Source organism: Wasmannia auropunctata, unplaced genomic scaffold (genome assembly GCF_000956235.1).
Source record: "Wasmannia auropunctata unplaced genomic scaffold, wasmannia.A_1.0 LD336000.1, whole genome shotgun sequence".
NCBI classification, from domain to species: domain Eukaryota; kingdom Metazoa; phylum Arthropoda; class Insecta; order Hymenoptera; family Formicidae; genus Wasmannia; species Wasmannia auropunctata.
In genome coordinates, this window is record NW_012026890.1 from 988,715 (window position 1) to 1,009,852 (window position 21,138).

Genomic DNA, 21,138 nt, shown 5'->3' on the forward strand with positions numbered 1-21,138 from the left:
GCACTCGGAGAAAGAAACTATCCAGGACATCGGTGTGTCCTGAGGGGGAAGAGGGAGAGGGGGGAGGGGGGCAGGAAATAATGAAGACAAGACGTGGCTGCGGAACACGTTTGAGGCAGAGGGAATCACAGGAGAGAGGGATACGTCGGTTCTCTTTATTTCTCGACGTCGTCGACGCGGATCGGACGATGTCGTCCGAACTTCCGTTCCGTCCGTGCTCTGTTCGGCGAGAGAGACGTTACCGCTCTTTTCTTCCTTGTTATCAGAGAACGGAACCGGCGCAATTCCGACAAGTTCAATTTTCCGTGCTGCGGAGAGACGCGACAAAACGCATCCCCGCGCGAATCGAATGCATTTTCATTGTCTCGTATAAACATAGAGATCATTTCCGCGTTGGAATCTCTAACGTCGAGACCATGGAACTCGACGAAATTGCATCGGTTTCAATCCGCTGCTCGTTTATACTCGTAATGACAGTTTCGCTTCTGTTCTCGTGTAAAAAAAAAAGGGGGGGGGGAGGAGGGGGGAGAAAAAGAAGTGTATTGCGTGTATGTCATGGTTGTACGTGTGTACAAGTGTGTGTGTGTGTGTGTGTGTGTGTGTGTGTGTGTGTGTGTGTGTGTGTGTGTATGTGTGTATGTGTTTCGTGTGTAAACGGTGGCGCGCACGTTTACGTATTCTTTATACAAACTTGGCAGCGACTTATTCGGGATCTAAGATTGCCCGCCTTTAGGGTCTGTTTCTCGGGACTCCTGAACTGCTGGCCGTCCTCTATGGTCACCATCCAGAAGCTGAACTGATTAGAATAGTAGTGGCAGTGTCCTTTGGCGCCGTTGCACTCGATGAACGGTGTGGCGCGGAAGTCCTCCAGGCAGGAACCGGGACTCGACAGGGACTGGCCGCCGCCCTGGGAACCTGCGCCGGTGTGCTGAAACGACGGCAAAGAAATTTATTCGATGAACGAACGTCCGATTTGCAATTCCAATTTGAATGGCCTAAAGCCACACGTGCCGAATCCGCATTTTCTTCGTTTAAATATTAGAAATTGTTAGTCAATCCCGACTGTCCTATTTACTGACTACTCAAATGTTATCGTTCAGAAATAGAGACAGTGTTCCGAAATAGATCTTCCTTTTTGCGAGAAACAATCTTTGTCTCCTGACAGCTCATGACGGAGATGAAAGTTTACCTTATTTCGAATGTGATTGATGTGAGATATTATATTCTGACCGAATATAAGCGAATTCCAAACTTAGACGAGTTAGGAGAAAAATAATTGTGTAATTTGCGAAAAACGTAATTTTGCGCGTGATACAAATTTTTTCGGTAGAGGTGTATATTTATACATTTAATGATAGACATCAATATTGTACCGTGCGATCTAATTTATTTAATATTTTACATTAACACTTTATCTCTTCTATATCATTTTTGGGAAAAATGAAGTAATTAATTTAAGCTAACTGTGATGTGAGAACTAATAACTTTTTTAACGCTTAAAAATTGTTATTTATTTTCATCGTATGGCAATATTAAATGAAAAATATTAAGTTATTTTGCATTGGCGTGCAGTGAGGAAAAAGTTACTTACCATTACAAAACTATAACCGATCCAAAGACCGGTCCATCCCGCCGGACATTCTGGAATGCTTATCGATTGACTGTGTACCGCTATCACATTAGCCGGAACCTCGCACACCACACACCTACCGCAAAAATCGCAAATTCATATAAAGTAAATCATAGACAGTCAAAAAGCAAGCTTACCTAATGTTAAAAAAATGTATATCAACTTTTTTTAAATTTTTATGTACATAAAAGAAGTCCATTCGTATAGAGAATATGGCAATAGATAAAAGTCATAAAAATTTTTCTTGTTGGCGCCGTTTCTCCGAGTAGTAGTAATGCACATTGGTCAAACTTTAGCTAATCTTGCATATTTTTAAATCAATATATTTGATAATGCGTCAGCATCGCATTTAAGAGCCGAAGATATAAAAATCTAATATAATATTATATTTTAACTATTTTTAATTAGACTTTGATTTAATAAAAAATTAAAGACTAATTATTGAGAGATATATTTGAGATAAAATATATGCTAAAAATATAATTATTAACAACGGAACTTCAAATAAAAATTAATTAAATTTGTTTTTTTTTAATTTAGCTCACAATTTGTACAGCTGGGAGAATATTCAGTTTTGTTATGCATCTTGTATGACTATTTTCTTTAAAGAAATGCAGAAACTTTTTGTACGATAGTAATAAAAATCTAGGCTACATTCAATATGCATAGTGAACATCGTAAACGTACCTGGAGATATATTCTTCTATCGCCGTCTCCTCGACGGGCATCATGGGAATTGGCCTATTGGTAGATAGCCAGTAAGAACGATCATTGCGACTAGCGTAATGGCAGACGTTGTTGACGTCGCAAAACAGGAAGGGTATCGTTGAGAATTTTCTTACACACGAGCCGGCATAACCTGTTTCATAATAATTTATGGGACGAGTTTAATTAGTTTGCACAAAAAAAAATAGAATTTCATCGTCGCTTTGAAAACAACAAATCGCAGATTATCTCGCGATCGCGATGTGTGACACAGAGGGTGGGACAGATAGAAAAAAACAAGCATGACCTGTTTTACTGAATGCAAATATGTATTAGCTTAATCGATGCTAAATAGCCCATAATTGTGCGAAAATATGTGACGCGGTGCATATAAATCCGTTGAATAATAAATTTAAGTGTCTGTTAATGCTCAAACACGAGTCGTTACAAATTAATCCAGATAATCGGGATCAATCGCGCAAACCTCCGACAAGCGTCCATAGAAAACAGGTCAAAAAGTCGCAGCAGATTTATGAATATAATCGGATAAAATTTTAATAATAAAAATCGAAACGAGAGGAATTCCTTTAAATATTGTTTTTTTTTTTTTCGATTTTACGCGGACGCCAAATAAGAAAATTAAAAATTGTGAAGATTTCGCTTTATTCTACAATAATTATTTTACATTTATTTTTAGACCGGATAAAAAAATCTTTTTGAATATTATATGTTTTAACAAATCAAATCTTATATATATATATATAATGTTGAACACAATATACACACGTATAATGTTTAAGCATTTATTTGTTAAAATATAATATTCAAAAAGATTTTTTTATCCGATCTAAAAATAAATGTAAAATAATTATTGTAGAATAAAGCGAAATCTTCATAATTTTAATCGAGTATGTATATATACATATGTATGTATGTATATATACATATACTCGATTATATATAATGTTTAACACAATTCAATTCGCGAGATCGGTCAATGATTTTAACTTGATAATAAACTTTTAATATTGTGTTTAATACTATGATATTATTCTGAGTTAATTAAGAATTGCGTCGAGACCGAAAGTAACGACGCGCAATTTGTAAAACTAGAAAATGTATATAAAATCACATGAAATTTTATTGAACATCAAGATCTTGCTATGACATCATCAGCCGATCTCGCGAAAATAAAATCTTATTTTCTATATAATACAAGGCTCACCTAAGTCTTGCGAGTGCGCTCTCTCGTCGCCGTCGGTGTAGAGCAAACTGTATCCCTCCCAGAGTTTAATATGACCCGGCTCGCAAATCGGCAAGCTTTGACTTTGGCTGTGCTTGACCAGAAGGATACCGGTCAGATAGTCAGGTGTCGTTTCGCAGGGTGCACCTGGCTCGCCGACAAGTCCTGGCGCACCGATGGGACCTTGAATACCCGGTAAACCTGACACACCGACAGGTCCAGGCATTCCCGATAGCCCAGGAGGTCCCGGTGGACCGATAAAACCTTGGGCGCCCTTAATGCCGTCTAAGCCGGGGAAACCAGGCGGACCCGGAAGTCCTTTCTCTCCCGATTGACCAGGCGGTCCGGTCGGTCCTACGAAATGATATTTACGGTTTCATATGCATCGCTTAAAATAATTTATTAATTAAATCTGAGTAATATATTAGTACGTATACTCGAGCTAAATAGGAGGCATAACAGAAAATTTTATTTTGCGTTATATTCTTTATATTCTTTATATTGCGTTTATATTCTTTAAAACATTTTTTGCGCGTTGCATGTATTCAAACTAAATTTTTGCACATTTTCCAATTTATATAATGTAAAGTAGATGTATATATAAAAATTACTGTAAGCATACCAGGATATCCGCGATCTCCTTTAGGTCCCATCGGCGGTTCGAGACAGTCCTCACCCCTTTCACCTTTCGGACCTTCGCGGCCAGCGATACCCATTAATCCAACTGCACCAGGATATCCTCTATCACCCTTCTCGCCAATTAGTCCAGGTTCACCATTTAGACCATCCCAACCTTTGTCACCTTTTTCTCCTGGGAAACCAGCCACTCCACTTGGTCCTAAAAACGAATAATTAAGCGGTCATATTATCGTCCAAGATATAATTATAATATAATTTTCTTCGTCGTTTTAATACGATGGGTAGAAAATATTTTCTTTAATAATGGAAGGTATAATATAAATGACAAAAAAAAACAGAAAAGAATAGAAGAATAGAAAGGCATAATATATATAAATGTTAGATCTATACATTTATAATTACTTTACCGAGGCTTAAAATTATTGTATATTTAATAAGAACGTTTATGTATATATATTACTTAAAAGTGTATACAATTTAACTGCAATATAAATATTATATATTTAAATATATAAAAATAAATTTTCTCTTTGTAATTATAATAGTTATAACTTTTAATTAACATAATAATAGATTTTTAATTAACTCAAAATAAATATAATAATTAGTACCTGGTAAACCGGGTTCTCCCGTTTCTCCTGGAGCACCAAATAATCCCGGCGGTCCTTGTTCACCTTTCTGTCCTCTATCACCAGATAAGCCCGGTACACCATCGAGACCTCGAGCTCCCTCACGTCCTGGAAATCCAGTCGGACCCTGTAGCCCTCGATCTCCTTTTTCACCTTGTGGTCCAACTGGCCCGTAAGGACCAATGTCTCCTTTTGGTCCAGGCAAACCAGGCAATCCTAGTTCACCTTTATGACCGGGTTGTCCTGGAAATCCGTCTCTACCGTGTTTACCCAACAGACCTGGCAAACCTTTTTCGCCCTTTACCGTAATTCCAGGTCCTCCAGGAATACCAGGAGGTCCTTGTTCGCCTACATAAAACATATGTTTTATAAATATGCATTAAAAAATATTTATTATCCATAATATATAAATAATTATTATCCATAATATATAATCCATAATATATAAAGAATTACATTTCATAATAAATATTTTTTGCTATTATACAGGGTGTCCCATTTTAAATAATGCATTAAATTTTTTTAAAAACTATGATACAAAAAAAAGTTTCAAGCAAACAAAACAAAAGTTGTTTGACTTCAAGGAGGACATAAAATGGTATCACTGGTTTGACCTTGGATGGCGCTATCAAAATCAGGGAAAGGTCACTTTAAATTTTTTAAATGAAATTCCCCATTTTTTTATTGCATATTCTTGTAGCTTATTTCGAGAGCTTTCTAAAATACAATAATAAAATATTTTTTTTCCCCTTGAAGTCAAACAACTTTTGTTTGAAACATTTTTTTGTATCATAATTTTTGAGAAAACTTAATGCATCATTTAAAATGGGGCACCCTGTATATATTTAGATTAAAATTTGTTTATTATTTAAAACATTATATACAAATGTAAATAAAAAACACACCTTTTGGTCCGGGAGCACCTAAAGATCCAGGGGCTCCCCCCAATCCAGATAGACCTCTATCACCCTTATCACCATCATAACCAGGCGTACCTACTAAACCTCGATCTCCTTTCTCTCCTCTTTCGCCAGAAAGTCCAGGAATACCTGGCTCACCCTTCTCACCCTTAATCTGGATTGTAGGTCCCGGAGGACCACGATCTCCCTTTTCTCCAAGTGGTCCAGATATACCAGGCAATCCGATAAGTCCTGAAATTCGATTTTTGTTTGACATGATAGAATTGTTTTACATATAAATCTAATTTTTATATAATGATAAAATATTAATAATTATTTTGCATACAAAGTACAATATTGAATAAAATTATTAAGATAACGATTTACTTCGCGTTTTATAATTTTAACACATTAATAATTAATTATACAATAATGATAATTTAACAGAAATAAAATTTTTTTTCAAATGTCTTTGTATTTATGTTAGTACTAGTATTATAGTGTGATCGATGACAATTTACAAAATTTGAAATTGTAATTACCTGGTAAACCGCGGTCTCCTTTAACACCATCGAGACCAGGTTGTCCAGGAGGACCCATTTCACCATCAAGTCCAGGGTAACCAGGTACTCCCGATGGCCCGATATCGCCAGGTTCTCCAGGAAGTCCATCTATGCCGGGCGGACCTGGTTCTCCGGATCTACCCGGTGGACCCTAATAATAGCAATAAAAAGAAACAAAATTATAATTTTAAACAGAGAATTTTTAATTACACTTTCGTTTTAAATTATGGAGACTTACAAAGTCGCCTTTTATTCCAGGGAATCCTCGTACGCCAGTATCACCTTTTTGTCCTTGGGATCCTGGCAATCCATCCCGACCCAGTATACCCGGCTCACCTTGTGATCCAGGTAATCCGTCTTTGCCGTAACCTGGTAAACCAGGTTCGCCCTTCAGTCCATCAAAACCATCTTGTCCTGGAGGACCTGGTAAACCTCGTACTCCAGGCATTCCTGGCTCACCTTTCTGTCCTTTTTCTGAGACTTGTCCTGGTTCTCCTTTCCTTCCCTAATTATACATGAATTACACATCGAATAATACGAATATATCTACAAATATAATATAATATATATAATTAATATTATAAATTAAATATAAAAATCACAATTAATATAAATACATCTACAAATATAATATTATATACAGGGTGTCCCATTTTAAATATCGCATTAAAATTTCTTGAAAATTATGGCAGATAAAAAAAATGTTTTAAACAAAAATTGTTTGACTTCAAGGGGACATAAAATAGTACCATTTCCTTTCCTAATTACACATGAATTACACGTCAAATAATACGAATATATCTACAAATATAATATAATATATATAATTAATATTACAAATTAAATATAAAAATCACAATTAATATAAATACATCTACAAATCACAATTAATATAAATACATCTACAAATATAATATTATATACAGGGTGTCCTATTTTAAATATTGCATTAAAATTTCTCGAAAACTATGGCAGATAAAAAAATGTTTGTTTAAAAAATTTTTTTATCTGCCATAGTTTTCGAGAAATTTTAATGCGATATTTAAAATGGGACACCCTGTATATAATATTATATTTGTAGATGTATTTATATTAATTGTGATTTATATTTAATTTGTAATATTAATTATATATATTATATTATATTTGTAGATATATTTGTATTATTATTTGACTTCAAGGGAACATAAAATAGTACCATTGGTTTGACCTTGAATGGCGCTGTCAATGTCAGAGAAAGGTCACTTTGAATTTTTTAAATGAAACTCCTTATTTTTTATTGCATATTTTTGTAGCTTATCTTGAGAGCTTTCTAAAACACATAGATAAAATATTTTTTTATTAAATATAATAAATCTTGATGGACACCTTGGACAATGCTAATGCTGACGATACTTTCAAGCTTCATAACTCAAAATTCACTTAATAAAAAAATATTTTATTTTTGTGTTTTGGAAAGCTCTCGAGATTAGCTACAAAAATGTGCAATAAAAAATGAGGGATTTCATTCAAAAAATTTGAAGTGACTTTTCCCTGACCTTAACAGCGCCACCCAAGGTCAAATCAATACCATTTTGAAATATCTTCCTTGAAGTCAAACAATTTTTGTTTGAAACATTTTTTTGTCTCTGTCATAATTTTCGAGAAATATTAATGCGCTATTTAAAACGGGTCATCCTGTATAATTATGTACATAATACATATAAATTAATAATTTTAATAATTTATATAAATTAGTAATTTTAGAACTGAAAATATTTAAAATATTTACCGGTGGACCCGGTGGACCCATATCACCCTTAAGTCCTTCATAACCCATGATTCCTGGTAAACCATGCGTACCAGGTGGTCCCCAATCTCCTTTTAAACCGGATATACCAGGACGACCAGGTAATCCGTCCATACCTGGTAATCCAGGGAATCCTGGCGAACCTTTCTCACCGCGTTCACCCTTAAAACCTGGTTGACCTTCACTTCCGGGTCTACCTGGAGGGCCATGTGGTCCTGGTTTGCCGGCAAATCCTTTTGGTCCATCGACACCTAGTTCACCGCGGTCACCTTTTATTCCTGGGAATCCAGGGATACCTTGTCTGCCTGGCTCTCCTATTAATCCTCGCTCGCCTTTAAATTAAACGATTACAGTTAATAATATAAGACAATTTATTTTACATAATTACATTGCTAAATGTAGCAAATTATAAACGTGAATTGTTTTCTCACCAAATTTTTTTTTTTAGGTGTGTGAAGTTGGCATCCCTAAATGCAAATTTTGACAAAATCTATATGGCAATAGATTGTCTACAATTTTTTCATATTTGTCCAATAATAATAATTTTTTATCTACTCTTGGAAAAAATTTCAAAAAAGAAAAAAAATTTTAACGTAAACAGTCTTAAGTGCATTTTTTAAATAATTATATACGGGATTTGTTTGTCCACAATTTGTACGCATTTGTCTAACAACAATTATTTTTTGTCCACCTTGCTACAAAAAAATTGATCGATTTTCTGCAATCGATTTTCTTGCAATCGATTTCCATATGTAAATTACAGATAAACGCACTTATGAGTGCTCGTGACAAAGTTTGCTCTAACTTTTCATTTGTTTATAATTTCGTTTAGCAAGGTGGATAAAAAACAATTATTTGTGGATATGTGCGGACAAATTGTAGACAATCGAATTCCGTACGTAATTTGAAGATATATACACTTATAAGTGTTTCTGGCAAAATTTGCTCTAACTTTTTATTTGTTTATAATTTTTTGTAACAAGGTGGACAAAAAATGATTATTGATGGACAAATGCGTACAAATTATAGGCAATCGAATCCCGTATATAATTTAAAAAAAAACGCACTTAGGGGTGCTTACGTTAAAATTTTTTTTTAATTTTTTCTAAGAGGACAAAAAATTATTATTATTATTATTATTATTGAACAAATATGAACAAATTGTTTGGACAACCTAATGTTATATAGATTTTGTCAAAATTTGCATTTAGAGGTGTTAACTTCATTAACCTTTTGTTTATATAACGACTTAATTACATATTTTTAGTTATCGCTGAGATGTGTAATTCTTTATTATGTTATACCTTTGATTCCATCCGTTCCAGGAATACCAGGAACACCTGGAGGACCAGGTGGGCCAATTAGACCTGTGTCTCCTTTCTCACCAGGTGCTCCTGGCAAACCATTTATTCCCGGTGCGCCGATATCTCCTTTCTCGCCATTAAAGCCTGGATATCCCTGATTACCAGGTGGACCTTCTTTTCCTGGTGGTCCAGGAAGACCTTTCTCTCCTTTTTCACCCGGAGGACCTGTTAGACCAGGGCTACCTTTAACTGATATTCCAGATTCGCCTTTATCACCCTTTGGAGCCGGAGCACCCGGGAAACCTCTAGGTCCTTCTCGACCAGACTCTCCTGGGAAACCCATAGGACCCATGTTACCCTTATCACCACGTGGACCAGGTAAACCTCTTGCACCCACAGGTCCAGGAGCACCGATTGGACCAAGTGCACCAGGTGCCCCCTTTTAAATTTTAAATTGCAACATTATACTGTGAATTATATTTTTTCTATAATTGATAATAATTAATTAATTATTTATGCACTATTTATTGTTTTTATGTTATTTATTAAGTCAATATCATCAATAAAATTATTAATTTATTATATATATATATATATATATATATATATATATATATACATATATAATACATATGTATGTATATATTAGGATGGACCAAAAATTTTTTTTTTGTAATCGATTTAAATACCACTCAAAAGTTGTGCATCTCAATATGATCTAAAATTTTTTCGAAATTGATTCGAATATCTTCAGGTTTCTCCTCGAGTATACAATTAATAAATTTATGCATTTCTTTATGAATGTGTCAACATTCAAAAAAATACTTGAATTTCAATACAGTTTGGTATTACCTGTTGTTTTTCGGTTGCTGAACACGAATCCAAAATCAGAAGTATACATTTCAAAATATTGGATCCAAAATATATTCATAAATAATAGATTTAAGATAATAGACTTTAGATTTCTCGAAAAATATGATAGATACAGAAATAAGTTTCAAATAAAAATTGTATGGTTCGAAGGGGAACATAAGAAAGTGTCATTGATTTTATTTTGAGTAGCGTCATTAGGATCATATTAAGATCACATCGATTTTTTTTAAAAGAATTATATTTTTTTTACATAATACGATTCCTGTAATTATTCTGCATATAAAAATATTAAGTTAAAGTTATTGAAAAATCAATATTTTACGAGATATTTTATACTTTATCATGCCATATTTCGATATATAATATGAAATATCTGGTAAACTATTGATTTGTTGATAATGATATCTAATATTTTTAGATACAAAATAATAAAATAAATTGATTGGTGCAAAGAAAACACAGTTGCTTTAAAAAAATATGTAATTTGCAAGAAATGCATAAACATGCTAATTTCAAAATCGAGGATAGCCTAAAGATATTAATCGATTTCGATGAAATTTTACCAAAATCATATTGAGATCCATAGCTAACTTTTGGGAGGTAATACTAATTGATTTTCAAAAAAAATTTTTTTTGGTCTACTCTAATATAGGGTCTTTAAAAAGTTCGGAAACGATCGAATGTCTCGGAAACAAAACATTTTTGAGAAAAATGTTTGAAATAATAGTTGTAGAGTTTAAAAAAATCTATCTTGTGATCACATCCGTTTGATCTTGGGTGGCGTCGTTAAGGTCAGGAAAAGATCTTTCAATTTTTAAAATGAAACTCCCCATTTTTTATTGCATGTTTTTGTAGCTTCTCTCGAGAGCTTTCTAGAACACTATAATTAAATATTTTTCCATTAATCACTTTTTGAGTTATAAGGCTTGAAAGTTACAGTACTATTGTATTAACATTATCCAAGGTGTCCGAGCAATGCTTGAAACCTTTTGAATGTTGTTCAGGATCATGAGCTTGACAACATGTGTCAAGGTCATGATTATTATAACTTGAAAAGTGATTAATGGAAAAATATTTTATTATAGCATTTTGGAAAGCTCTCGAGAAAAGCTACAAGAATATACAATAAAAAATGGGGAGTTCTATTAAAAAAATTTAAAGTAATCTTTTCCTGACCTTAACGACACTCACAAGGTCAAACGGATGTGACCACTAGATAGATCTTTTTAAACCCTACAACTTTTGTTTTAAACATTTTTCTCAAAAATGTTTTGTTTTCGAGATATTCGACCGTTTTTGGACTTTTTAAACACTGTATATATCTTACGTAAAATTATTCTGACGAAAAGAAATTTTTTTTTATAAATTTTGTTTATTGATACACGTACCGAGAAGCCTTGCAATCCTTTATCACCAGGTAATCCATCTAATCCAGGTGGTCCAGGTTCTCCCTTGTCACCGGTTAAACCTCGATCACCTTTGAAGCCTTTCGTAAGATCCAGTGGTGGACATTGACCTGGTCACAAATATAATTGCAAATATAATTTTTAATGTATATTTATAAACATATTCTTAAAACGTTTTTAAAGTAAATAATATAGAAACTTTTTAAAAGATATTTAAGAATTGACAAAGTCTTACCAGGTTCACCCTTAAACCCGTATAAACCAGGCTCTCCTTTCTGTCCTGTGAATCCCGGTCGACCTGATTCTCCAGGTTCACCTTTTATACTTAATCCTTTCTCGCCCTTGCGTCCAGGTACGCCTGGAGTTCCTGGTACACCAGCTTGTCCAGGAAAACCGCGATCTCCCTAAAAGCGACGAATTTGTAATTTGACATATGAAAAAGATTGAACAAAAGAGTATTAATTACTTTCTTAAAATTAAGGGGTCATGCCTTGAGGCTTCAAAATGATACCTAATATTGGGATTCTTTGTGGGTAAATAAATAACTTTATTTAAAAGCTGTTTAGAGGACATTGTTGTACATATATAAGAAACTAAAAAATATATTTTTTAATTTTTTTATGTATAAAATGACGGCCCACTAGTCTACTTGCGGAATCCCTTTTTTTTTGTTTTTTTCAAATCGGAGTACAGGATTCCAGGCACACGGTTTGCTCTTGCAAAACAAAACAGAAAGTAAAGAATTTTCATTATCTACATATTAAAGACTATAGAAGTACGTAGGGGTTTTTTAAAATATTGATTTTTCTCGAAATGGCAGCTATTTTTACGAAAAGTTCGTATTTTTGTCAATACAAGTCTTTCATAAAATAATTGCCATTTTGAGAAAAATTAATATTTTGAAAAATCTCTTCGTACTTCTCTAATCTTTAATATGTAGATAATGAAAATTCTTTGTGTTTGTTCAAGATCAAACCGTGTGCCTGGATCCTATATACACCGATAGAAAAATAGGGCGCAAGTGTAGGCCAGTGCGCCGCCATTTTGGACATAAGAAAAATAAAAAATATTTTTCATATATATGTACAATAATGTTTTTTAAGCAGGTTTTAAATGAAGTTATTCATTTACCCATAAAAAAATCCCAAATTTAAGGTCACACAAATTAATCATTTTAAAACCTCGAAAGTTGCATAAGCCCTTAATAAAAATAATTGATAAATTAATCTTACCGCCGTTCCTTTTAGCCCGGGGAAGCCTCCGAGTCCAGGATTACCCTTTTCTCCCCTAGCTCCTTCTGGTCCTAGCGGACCTTGTCGACCAAACTCTCCAGGTTCTCCTTTATCACCTTTTTTCACTTTAAGCATATTCTCTGTTACGATAGCTGGAGTTCCTTGCTCTCCTTGAGGTCCTGGAGCACCGGGTATACCATCTTTTCCCTTATTGAAAAATCGATACATTTATTTGACAATTTTTAATTGCACAAATATACGTATGTCTGTGTAATTTTCCGTATCAAAAAACAAATTAATAAAAATTGACTTACCGGTGGTCCTGGAGATCCGGTTAAACCTGGCACACCATCCGCTCCAGTTTCTCCAGGAAAACCTCGTTCTCCTGGTGGCCCTCGAAGACCAGATTGTCCGGGCGCACCATCAAAACCGCGATCTCCTTTAACGCCTTGTAATCCCGGTAAACAATCTGAACAATAACCGCCGATATCGCCTTTCTCTCCAATCTCTCCACGAAGACCTGGTATACCGTCTCTTCCTGGCGTTCCGGGTTCTCCGACCTTACCCGATATACCCGGTACTCCTGGAATACCGTCTAGAGAGTCTCCTGGTAAACCTCGAACACCCGGGTAACCACGTTCTCCTTTTTGACCTTTTTCTCCATCGTAGCCGGGCGTTCCATCCATTCCTTTTGGTCCCTATATCAAATATAATGTTTCAATTAATTTTTAAACAATAATTAATATAATAGTTGCAAGATTATGCGATTTTACCATTATTGATAATCCTTTTTCTCCTAGTGGCCCTCGCTGTCCCACTGCTCCAGGTGGTCCATCGAATCCACGTTGTCCTGGACTTCCAGGGAATCCAGTCAAGCCAGGCTCACCCTTTGCACCTTTTTCTCCTGGTAAGCCTTCTGGACCTGGAATTCCAGACAATCCGGGACCTCCTTGTAAACCTATGGGTCCTCTTGGCCCTGGATCTCCTGGATAGCCGTCTGTTCCTCGCGGTCCAGTAGGCCCTGGAAAACCACGTGGTCCTTTCGGACCTGGTGGCCCCGGTCTTCCTTTACCACCCTACAACGTGATATTTAATAAAATTATAATTTCAGTTTTAAGAAGTTATGACACCCCTGAGGCCTCAAAATGATATCTAAGTTTGGATTTTTTGTGGGTACGTAGATAACTTTATTTAAAAGCTGTTTAGAGAACATTGTTGTATACATACATACATATAAGAAACTAAAAAAACTATTTTTTTATTTTTTTATGTACGAAATAGCGGCGCACTGGCCTACTTGCGGAATCCCTTTTTTAATGTTTTTTCAAATCGGTGTATAGGATTCCAGCCATACAGTTTGAACAAAACACAAAGAATTTTCATTATCTACGTATTAAAGACTATAGAAGTACGCAAGAGTTTTTTAAAATATTGATTTTTCTCGAAATGGCAACTAATTTTACGAAAAGTTCGTATTTTTGTCAATACAACAATAAATCTTTCGTAAAATACCTGCCATGTTGAGAAAAATCAATATTTTGAAAAATTCCTACTTCTCTAGTCTTTAATATGTAGATAATAAAAATTGCTTGTGTCTTGTTCAAGATCAAACCGTGTGCCTGGAATTCTGTACAGTGTACATCGGTAAAAAAAAGATATTTCGCAAGTATAGATCACTGCACCGCCATTTTAAACATAAGAAAAATAAAAAAATATTTTTTTTATTTCTTATATGTATATGTACAATAATGTCCTCTAACAATAAGCAGATTTTAAATAAAGTTATCCATTTACTGACAAAAAATCCTTTAAGATATTTTAAAACCTCATGGGTATCATAATCTTTTAAAATAGTACTTTTACAAAGAGCTTCACATGTTTACGTAAGCGTTATGGAATTAAAAATAATATATTATAAAAACAATTATTTTTAATATATATTAATTTAATAAAAAAGAATTACGAAACTTACACCTGGTGGACCAGGAGGCCCTCGTATACCTGCAAAACCCATAGGTCCATCTCGACCGGGTTCTCCTTTTTTACCGGGTCGTCCAGAAAGTCCTTCCAATCCGTCAATACCTCGATCACCTTTTCGTCCAGGAGGTCCGGGAGGTCCAGAGAAACCATCTCTACCCTAAAATTTAAAAAATTTTAAGTAATATTAATTTATTTTATTGACATTGTGAAAAGAGAGAGAGAGAGAGAGAGAGAGAGAAAAATCTCTTTCTCTTTCTTTATAATTTCAATAAAATAAATTAATATTATATATATATTTGAAACATTTTTCTATATCTAAAACAATTTTCGAGATACATATACATATAGTATATATAGTATATACTAGATAGTATATATTATATATATAATAATTATAATAACTTAATTATAATAACTTTTTAAATTAATGTACTTACACGAATGCCTGGAGCACCTGGAAGACCCTTCTCTCCTTTCTGACCTAATCCTCCAGGTATACCATGATCACCTATGAATCCTGGTTCTCCTTTTTGTCCTTCCGGTCCCATTTCACCCTAAATGTTACTCCAGTTAGAATATGTATAATATAGAATTTTGCATAATAATAATATAATGCAAAAAAATATAATAATATATACATATATAAAATAATAACAATATAATGCAAAAAAAAACAAATAATATTTTCCTACGTACTTTATCTCCTCTTTGTCCCGATTCTCCGGGTGGACCTATTACATCTGAGGCTCCCTCGAACGGCATGATGGGCGCGGTCGTACCTGGAGGCCCTGATTCACCCTTCTGACCTTTGTCGCCCTTTAATCCTTCAAATCCAAGACCCATGTTTCCTTTTTCTCCTTTTGGACCTGGTATTCCAGGAGTACCCTGAATTTACATATATCAGTTATATTACATATAATAATGTATAAAAATATTTTGAAGCGAAAGTTACATTTTAATAATATTCAGATAATATTTGAGCGATATTTACATAGGGACCTCGTTCACCCTTCATGCCAGACGGACCACGCTCTCCTTGAAAACCGGGGGGACCGGGGGGCCCTCTTACACCATCCAAACCAGGTTCACCTTTTTGACCTACCGGAAAAGCACCAGCATATGCTGGCTGACCCTTATCTCCTTTAGGCCCCGGTGTACCTCGCAAACCGCGAGGTCCTGGTTGTCCAGGTACACCCTTACGCCCGGGTTCACCCTAAAAATATAATATATAAATTATTAATGATATAATAACATTTTAATCCATTTTATTAAAGTTATCGTAAAATAATTGTTAGGTGATAATTTTATATATGAATTATGTAATATATTTTGTACTATTCCTATAATTTTCTAATTTCCATATTTTTATGTTTAAAGCATGAATATATCTGATAAAATAATAAAGTTAAGCAAATTAAGAATTAAAATATTAAGATTTTCATGACTTAAAAAAAATACTTACATCCGTTCCGTTGCAACCATCACGACCGGACAAGCCTGGAGCGCCCGGAGATCCTTGGACTCCAGGCACACCGTTTATACCAGGAAACCCAGGCATACCCATTTTTCCCTTTAATAATATAAAATTATTTTTTTGAAAAAATTAGACATATTATAATATCATGATCTCTCATTAAAGATACGTACTCTATCACCTTTCGCACCGTACGGACCTTGCGGACCGGGATCTCCCTTCTCTCCTTTGGGTCCTAGAAGACCTTCTGCTCCTGGAAATCCCCGTTGTCCCTTAGGACCTTGTGGTCCGATTATTCCTGGTGGTCCCTTAAATAAGAATATAAGAAAATCTAAATTATAAGTAGTTAGCATTTAAAACCTTGAGTCACGTATAAACATGCTATTATGTTTGTCCGCATAAAATATTGGTTTTTGAAATTTAAGAACTTTTTTTTAATTCATGCATTGTGCATCAATATTTATTTTATATTTTCAATCTTTTTTTCTTTTTTTAATTTGTTTACGAGAAAATTGTTCAAAATAAATGAAAATATTCTTTTTAAAATGAAACAAACATGTAGAAGATTGTATGTTAATTGTATAAAAAGTAAAGTAAAATGCAAGATTGTTCATCTTCGCAAAATTCATATTTGAACATTATAATTATCACTTTAACATTTTTGATATTTTATTGTTAATCTTCAAAGAACCAACCCGCGATCCCTTCTCGGCAAAACACTTGGGCGCGCAGCATCCCGATCCGGTGCAGTTTCGTGGCGCTCCAGGCATCGGTACCACCTGGTAATTGCTCGGATAATTCTCGTCGTCCCCGGCGGCACCATAACCCCGCCCGCTATAACCATGACCGCTATAAACGTCACCGCTTCCACGACCGCCGCTGTAAACAGATCCACTTCCGCGACCGCTACTGTAAGAATCTCCGCCCCCACGACCGCCAACGTTTCCGCTTCCACGGCCTCCGGGATAGGTATCCGCACCTCCCGCGCCAAAAGAATCATCAGAACCACCTTGAGCGTAATTATAAGAACCTCCTCCTCGCTCGCTTTCGCCGGCACCTAAAAAAAAATTACGAACGATTAAAATTATCCAAGCGATTTGTTGAACAGATAAGTTAAATATAAATACACATCTACATGTAATATACTTTTCTGAGAATATTTTTATAAATTTGTAATGTTAATATTCTAACTGCATTACACATATTGCTTTAAACATATCGAAAATTAGAGAAAGATACAAGTAAAAACATTTCTACAAAAAGATAATTTAATTATGTAATATTTTAGAATACAAATTGTTTTCTGTATAATTTTTTTTTATATATATTAGAAATGATTTAAGACATTTATTTTACATTTTTCGTACATCTCAGAATATAAAACATGTTACTTTCTACAATTTGCAAAAACAAGACTAATTACCGCTGTATGTATCGTAATCGCCTGCAGGATAACCTGGATAACTTGGTCGACTTTCATCATTTCCGGATCCTGACGCACCGCCGCTGTCAGGATACCTATCGTAGCCCGACGTTCGATCGTAAGCTCGCGGATCGACAGGGTAATATTGACTGTGAGAATCGCTTCTGTTTCTGTAGAGATTCCACTGCCGAGTCCTTTCGTCAGGATTGTAATGGCCAGCTGCGTAACTGCCGTTCCGCCTTTCCAAATCCTCATTTCCTAGACATGCCAATCAGTGAACGTAGTGTCGGAATTTCTGACGGCTGTTTCCGACATTTATCCCCATGAATACTACCAAAATTTTAAGAAACGAAAGAACGATTCGTTGCACGCGACGCGAATTGCCCGCTCGAAGACGAATCGTCTGCACGAAACGGTATAGAGTTATGTATATATATATATATATATACATAATTCAACAAACATGGTCCTTATGTAAAGCCTTATAACTTGTATTAAAAAAAAACTATTATAAATTTTATCTTGCAACTATCAGATGACATAAGGACGCTGGATGGGAAAGAGACGTAATTATTGTACTTCCTCCTATTTCTCACATAAATCATAGCAGCGAAAAGCATGAGGCGGGATGTTGTCCAAGTACCTTCGTTGTCCGTGATAAACCCTCTTCTTAAAGATTTCCATTCTGACGATCTGTCGTAGTCCTCATCCTCGTTACCGTTTGTAGGCCCTCCGATATCGCCCCTTTCCTCTCGTTCCAGTGGCACGACCGGCGGTGGACCCGGTGACCATGTGTGATTGAATTGCTAAAACAAATATTCGGGGATGAAAAGCTCCGTAAATGGAATCGGAAAAGTACCGGAGCACCGGTGCGATCAATAAAACGCGATATCAGCTGCGTTCGTGTCGAAGGTACAGGTGTGCATGGGTGAACAAGAGTTGCAAATCGTCGTTTGTCAAACTTATAGTGCAAAATGTGTTCGGGCAATAACACCACTGTGCATGAGAGGAAAAAAACACGATCGGAAGTTTAAAAATCTATCTTTTAAACATCGTGTTGTAAAACTCTGTACGAGAATGCATTGCCTCGACTGGTTGCACCCAACACTTTTTCGTTTAACATCTTTTTTTTTTAACCGATAATGCAAAATGCACAATATCAGAATTTTAAAGAGGGTATATCAATTAGAAAATATAAGTCTTGTAATAAATTTATTTCATAATTTTTACGTGCGTATGAAAGACTTCTTGTAAAGAAGAAATAGAAAAGTAAGTTTAATATTTTTTGTTGAAAATTGTTGGAAACATAAATCGAATCCGATGATTTATACATTATTCATACATTATTACAATTATTACAGTGTCTCAAACTTTGCCGAACCAGAATCAATTTCAACTTGGTCAAAGAATCTTATTACGCGAAAAGAAGTAAATGTATATTTTAATTTATTTCTGTAAGACAATCTTAAGATATTTGTGTTTCTTGACATAAATCATTAATTATAGTAATGTAGATTTAAATTAAGTGCATCCAATATTTGCGCTCTAAAATTAATAACAAGTGACATATCCTCTCTTTAATTTGCAGAAGATTTGGCAACGAGATTGTTCTCTTTCTCAGAAGTTCATGCGAATATAATGTAATGCGGTTAAAGACGACTCGTAACTCCGTGTGAGCTTATTAAAATTATTTTTCTTAGATTTATTTGCATTCCGGCACAAGCGACGTGGCCGTAAATTTTTAACGAGCTCGCATTTTGTATGACCAAGATTATGCTTTATCCACCGAGTGCATTGTTCTTACAGCCTCTGGCAAGCGGTACGATGGTACAAAAAGAGCTGCTTTATCGACCGTTTGTATGAGCCTGAAGAGAAGATAAAACCCGCCCATGGCGTTAGTGGTTACTTCTAATGTTCACCGTATCTTTCTCCCTACGTTTCTTGCGCTCAGCGACCATTTCTAGCGGGATTAATTATGTTATCAGATCGGAACATTGTTGAAAATCTCGTTTTACAACCAAAAAAACGTTAACGCTTTAACGCTTAGTTCATGGATAATTTTACAGAAACAAATGATAAAAGAAAATAATAAAGTTCTTAAAAAGTTAAAACTTGAATTGGTATATATATATAAATTTTCAAATTACAATGTTTTAATTTACTTAATTTTAAAGATTGCATTTTCACAAAATGATCTAAAACAGTTAATAAATTATAATATAATATTTCTACATACATATATTCCTTCAATTATTATTCAATTGATACATCAATCGAAATAATAGAAATCTACTTAAATTAGTAAAATTATAGTAAAAATATAATATAATATTTATTAGCCTATAATTATCTTCGAATTGCATCGAGGCATTTAAAAATTACAAGAAATGATTGAATCAAAATAGTGTAAAATTATTTGTTGAAAAATTTAGTGTAGATTCACAATTTTTTCCTGCGAAAAAACGTTTCGCAGCGACACAACGAGCGCGAATTTGCGATGAATGCGTCATCGTTTTCCCAGAAAGTCATTGTCTTGCCCTCGTTTTCACGTTTTTGTCCCTTTTTTTTCGTATTCCCGAGGATGGCACGCGCTGACAGGAAGCGCGGGGAGATAGTCGGTTATCGTTCCGAGATGACGTACCGCCTTCGGAGTGGGCTGCGTGTCTGTACCGCACATGCACCACGTACGGCGATAGAGAGAAAACGACGATACGGTCCTTTTAAAATTTCATTCATCGACAGTGCAGCCGCGAAACGTCGAAAGAACGACCAGCGTAGACGCAAGAAATCACTAAGGCCCAAATCAAATGATAGATCGCAAGCGCGAGAGTTGAAATTTTCTATAGAGTCGAAGCAACCGAGAATTCCAAGAATGTGGCAGGGTCCGCAATTAACAATCACTCGTTCGCCTTTTATTCTCAGACACGAGATTTATTTTAGATATCTCATACAAAATATAGTTCTTGCGATCAAAAATATCAGAGATGGAAACTCTTAAAGTAAAACATCATCCTCGAATCCTGTTTATTATCTTCGAATTTCTTATTTGAGCTGAAGATGAAATACTTAAGAAAAATCTGCAATTTTGAAAACAGACAGCGATGAATCGATCCTATCTCGTAAAAAAAATCGTGTTTAACATTCATTGCAAAGCATGACAAATTAAGATTATCCCTTTTAAGTTATCTTGTATCGTGGGTTAATCTATTCGTTGAACATTAATCTTGGATTACATTCCGTTTCAAGTGAATTTGATCCGTCACGAAGTCCGATGACACAGAGCTTCGTCTCGTACATCACGTGAACAGCTCGCGTCAAAGCGGCATGAAATGTTGTGGATTCTCCCCCC

General features: G+C 34.8%; 1 protein-coding gene across 2 annotated transcripts in view; it reads right to left on the minus strand.

Moving 5' to 3' along the window:
- Positions 1-585: 585 nt before the first annotated feature.
- The window catches only part of LOC105453274 (collagen alpha-2(IV) chain), a 27,098-nt gene continuing 6,545 nt past the window's right edge, over positions 586-21,138 (minus strand). The window contains exons 3-27 of one of the 2 annotated variants that reach the window (XM_011695078.1): positions 18,433-18,595; positions 17,790-18,047; positions 17,062-17,423; positions 16,540-16,674; positions 16,355-16,462; positions 15,884-16,105; positions 15,589-15,777; positions 15,330-15,446; positions 14,885-15,049; positions 13,686-13,988; positions 13,227-13,610; positions 12,913-13,119; positions 11,916-12,084; positions 11,663-11,790; positions 9,402-9,840; positions 8,080-8,429; positions 6,547-6,813; positions 6,288-6,459; positions 5,752-5,997; positions 4,829-5,194; positions 4,309-4,416; positions 3,561-3,932; positions 2,318-2,489; positions 1,592-1,706; positions 586-928 (exon numbers count right to left, since the gene is read on the minus strand). In XM_011695078.1, coding sequence (XP_011693380.1) covers positions 671-928; positions 1,592-1,706; positions 2,318-2,489; positions 3,561-3,932; positions 4,309-4,416; positions 4,829-5,194; positions 5,752-5,997; positions 6,288-6,459; positions 6,547-6,813; positions 8,080-8,429; positions 9,402-9,840; positions 11,663-11,790; positions 11,916-12,084; positions 12,913-13,119; positions 13,227-13,610; positions 13,686-13,988; positions 14,885-15,049; positions 15,330-15,446; positions 15,589-15,777; positions 15,884-16,105; positions 16,355-16,462; positions 16,540-16,674; positions 17,062-17,423; positions 17,790-18,047; positions 18,433-18,595 — 5,775 coding nt within the window. In that variant the 3' untranslated portion in view covers positions 586-670. Of the gene's footprint in view, positions 929-1,591; positions 1,707-2,317; positions 2,490-3,560; positions 3,933-4,200; positions 4,417-4,828; positions 5,195-5,751; positions 5,998-6,287; positions 6,460-6,546; positions 6,814-8,079; positions 8,430-9,401; positions 9,841-11,662; positions 11,791-11,915; positions 12,085-12,912; positions 13,120-13,226; positions 13,611-13,685; positions 13,989-14,884; positions 15,050-15,329; positions 15,447-15,588; positions 15,778-15,883; positions 16,106-16,354; positions 16,463-16,539; positions 16,675-17,061; positions 17,424-17,789; positions 18,048-18,432; positions 18,596-21,138 lie in introns of both variants that reach the window. The other variant, XM_011695077.1, reaches the window with a different exon arrangement.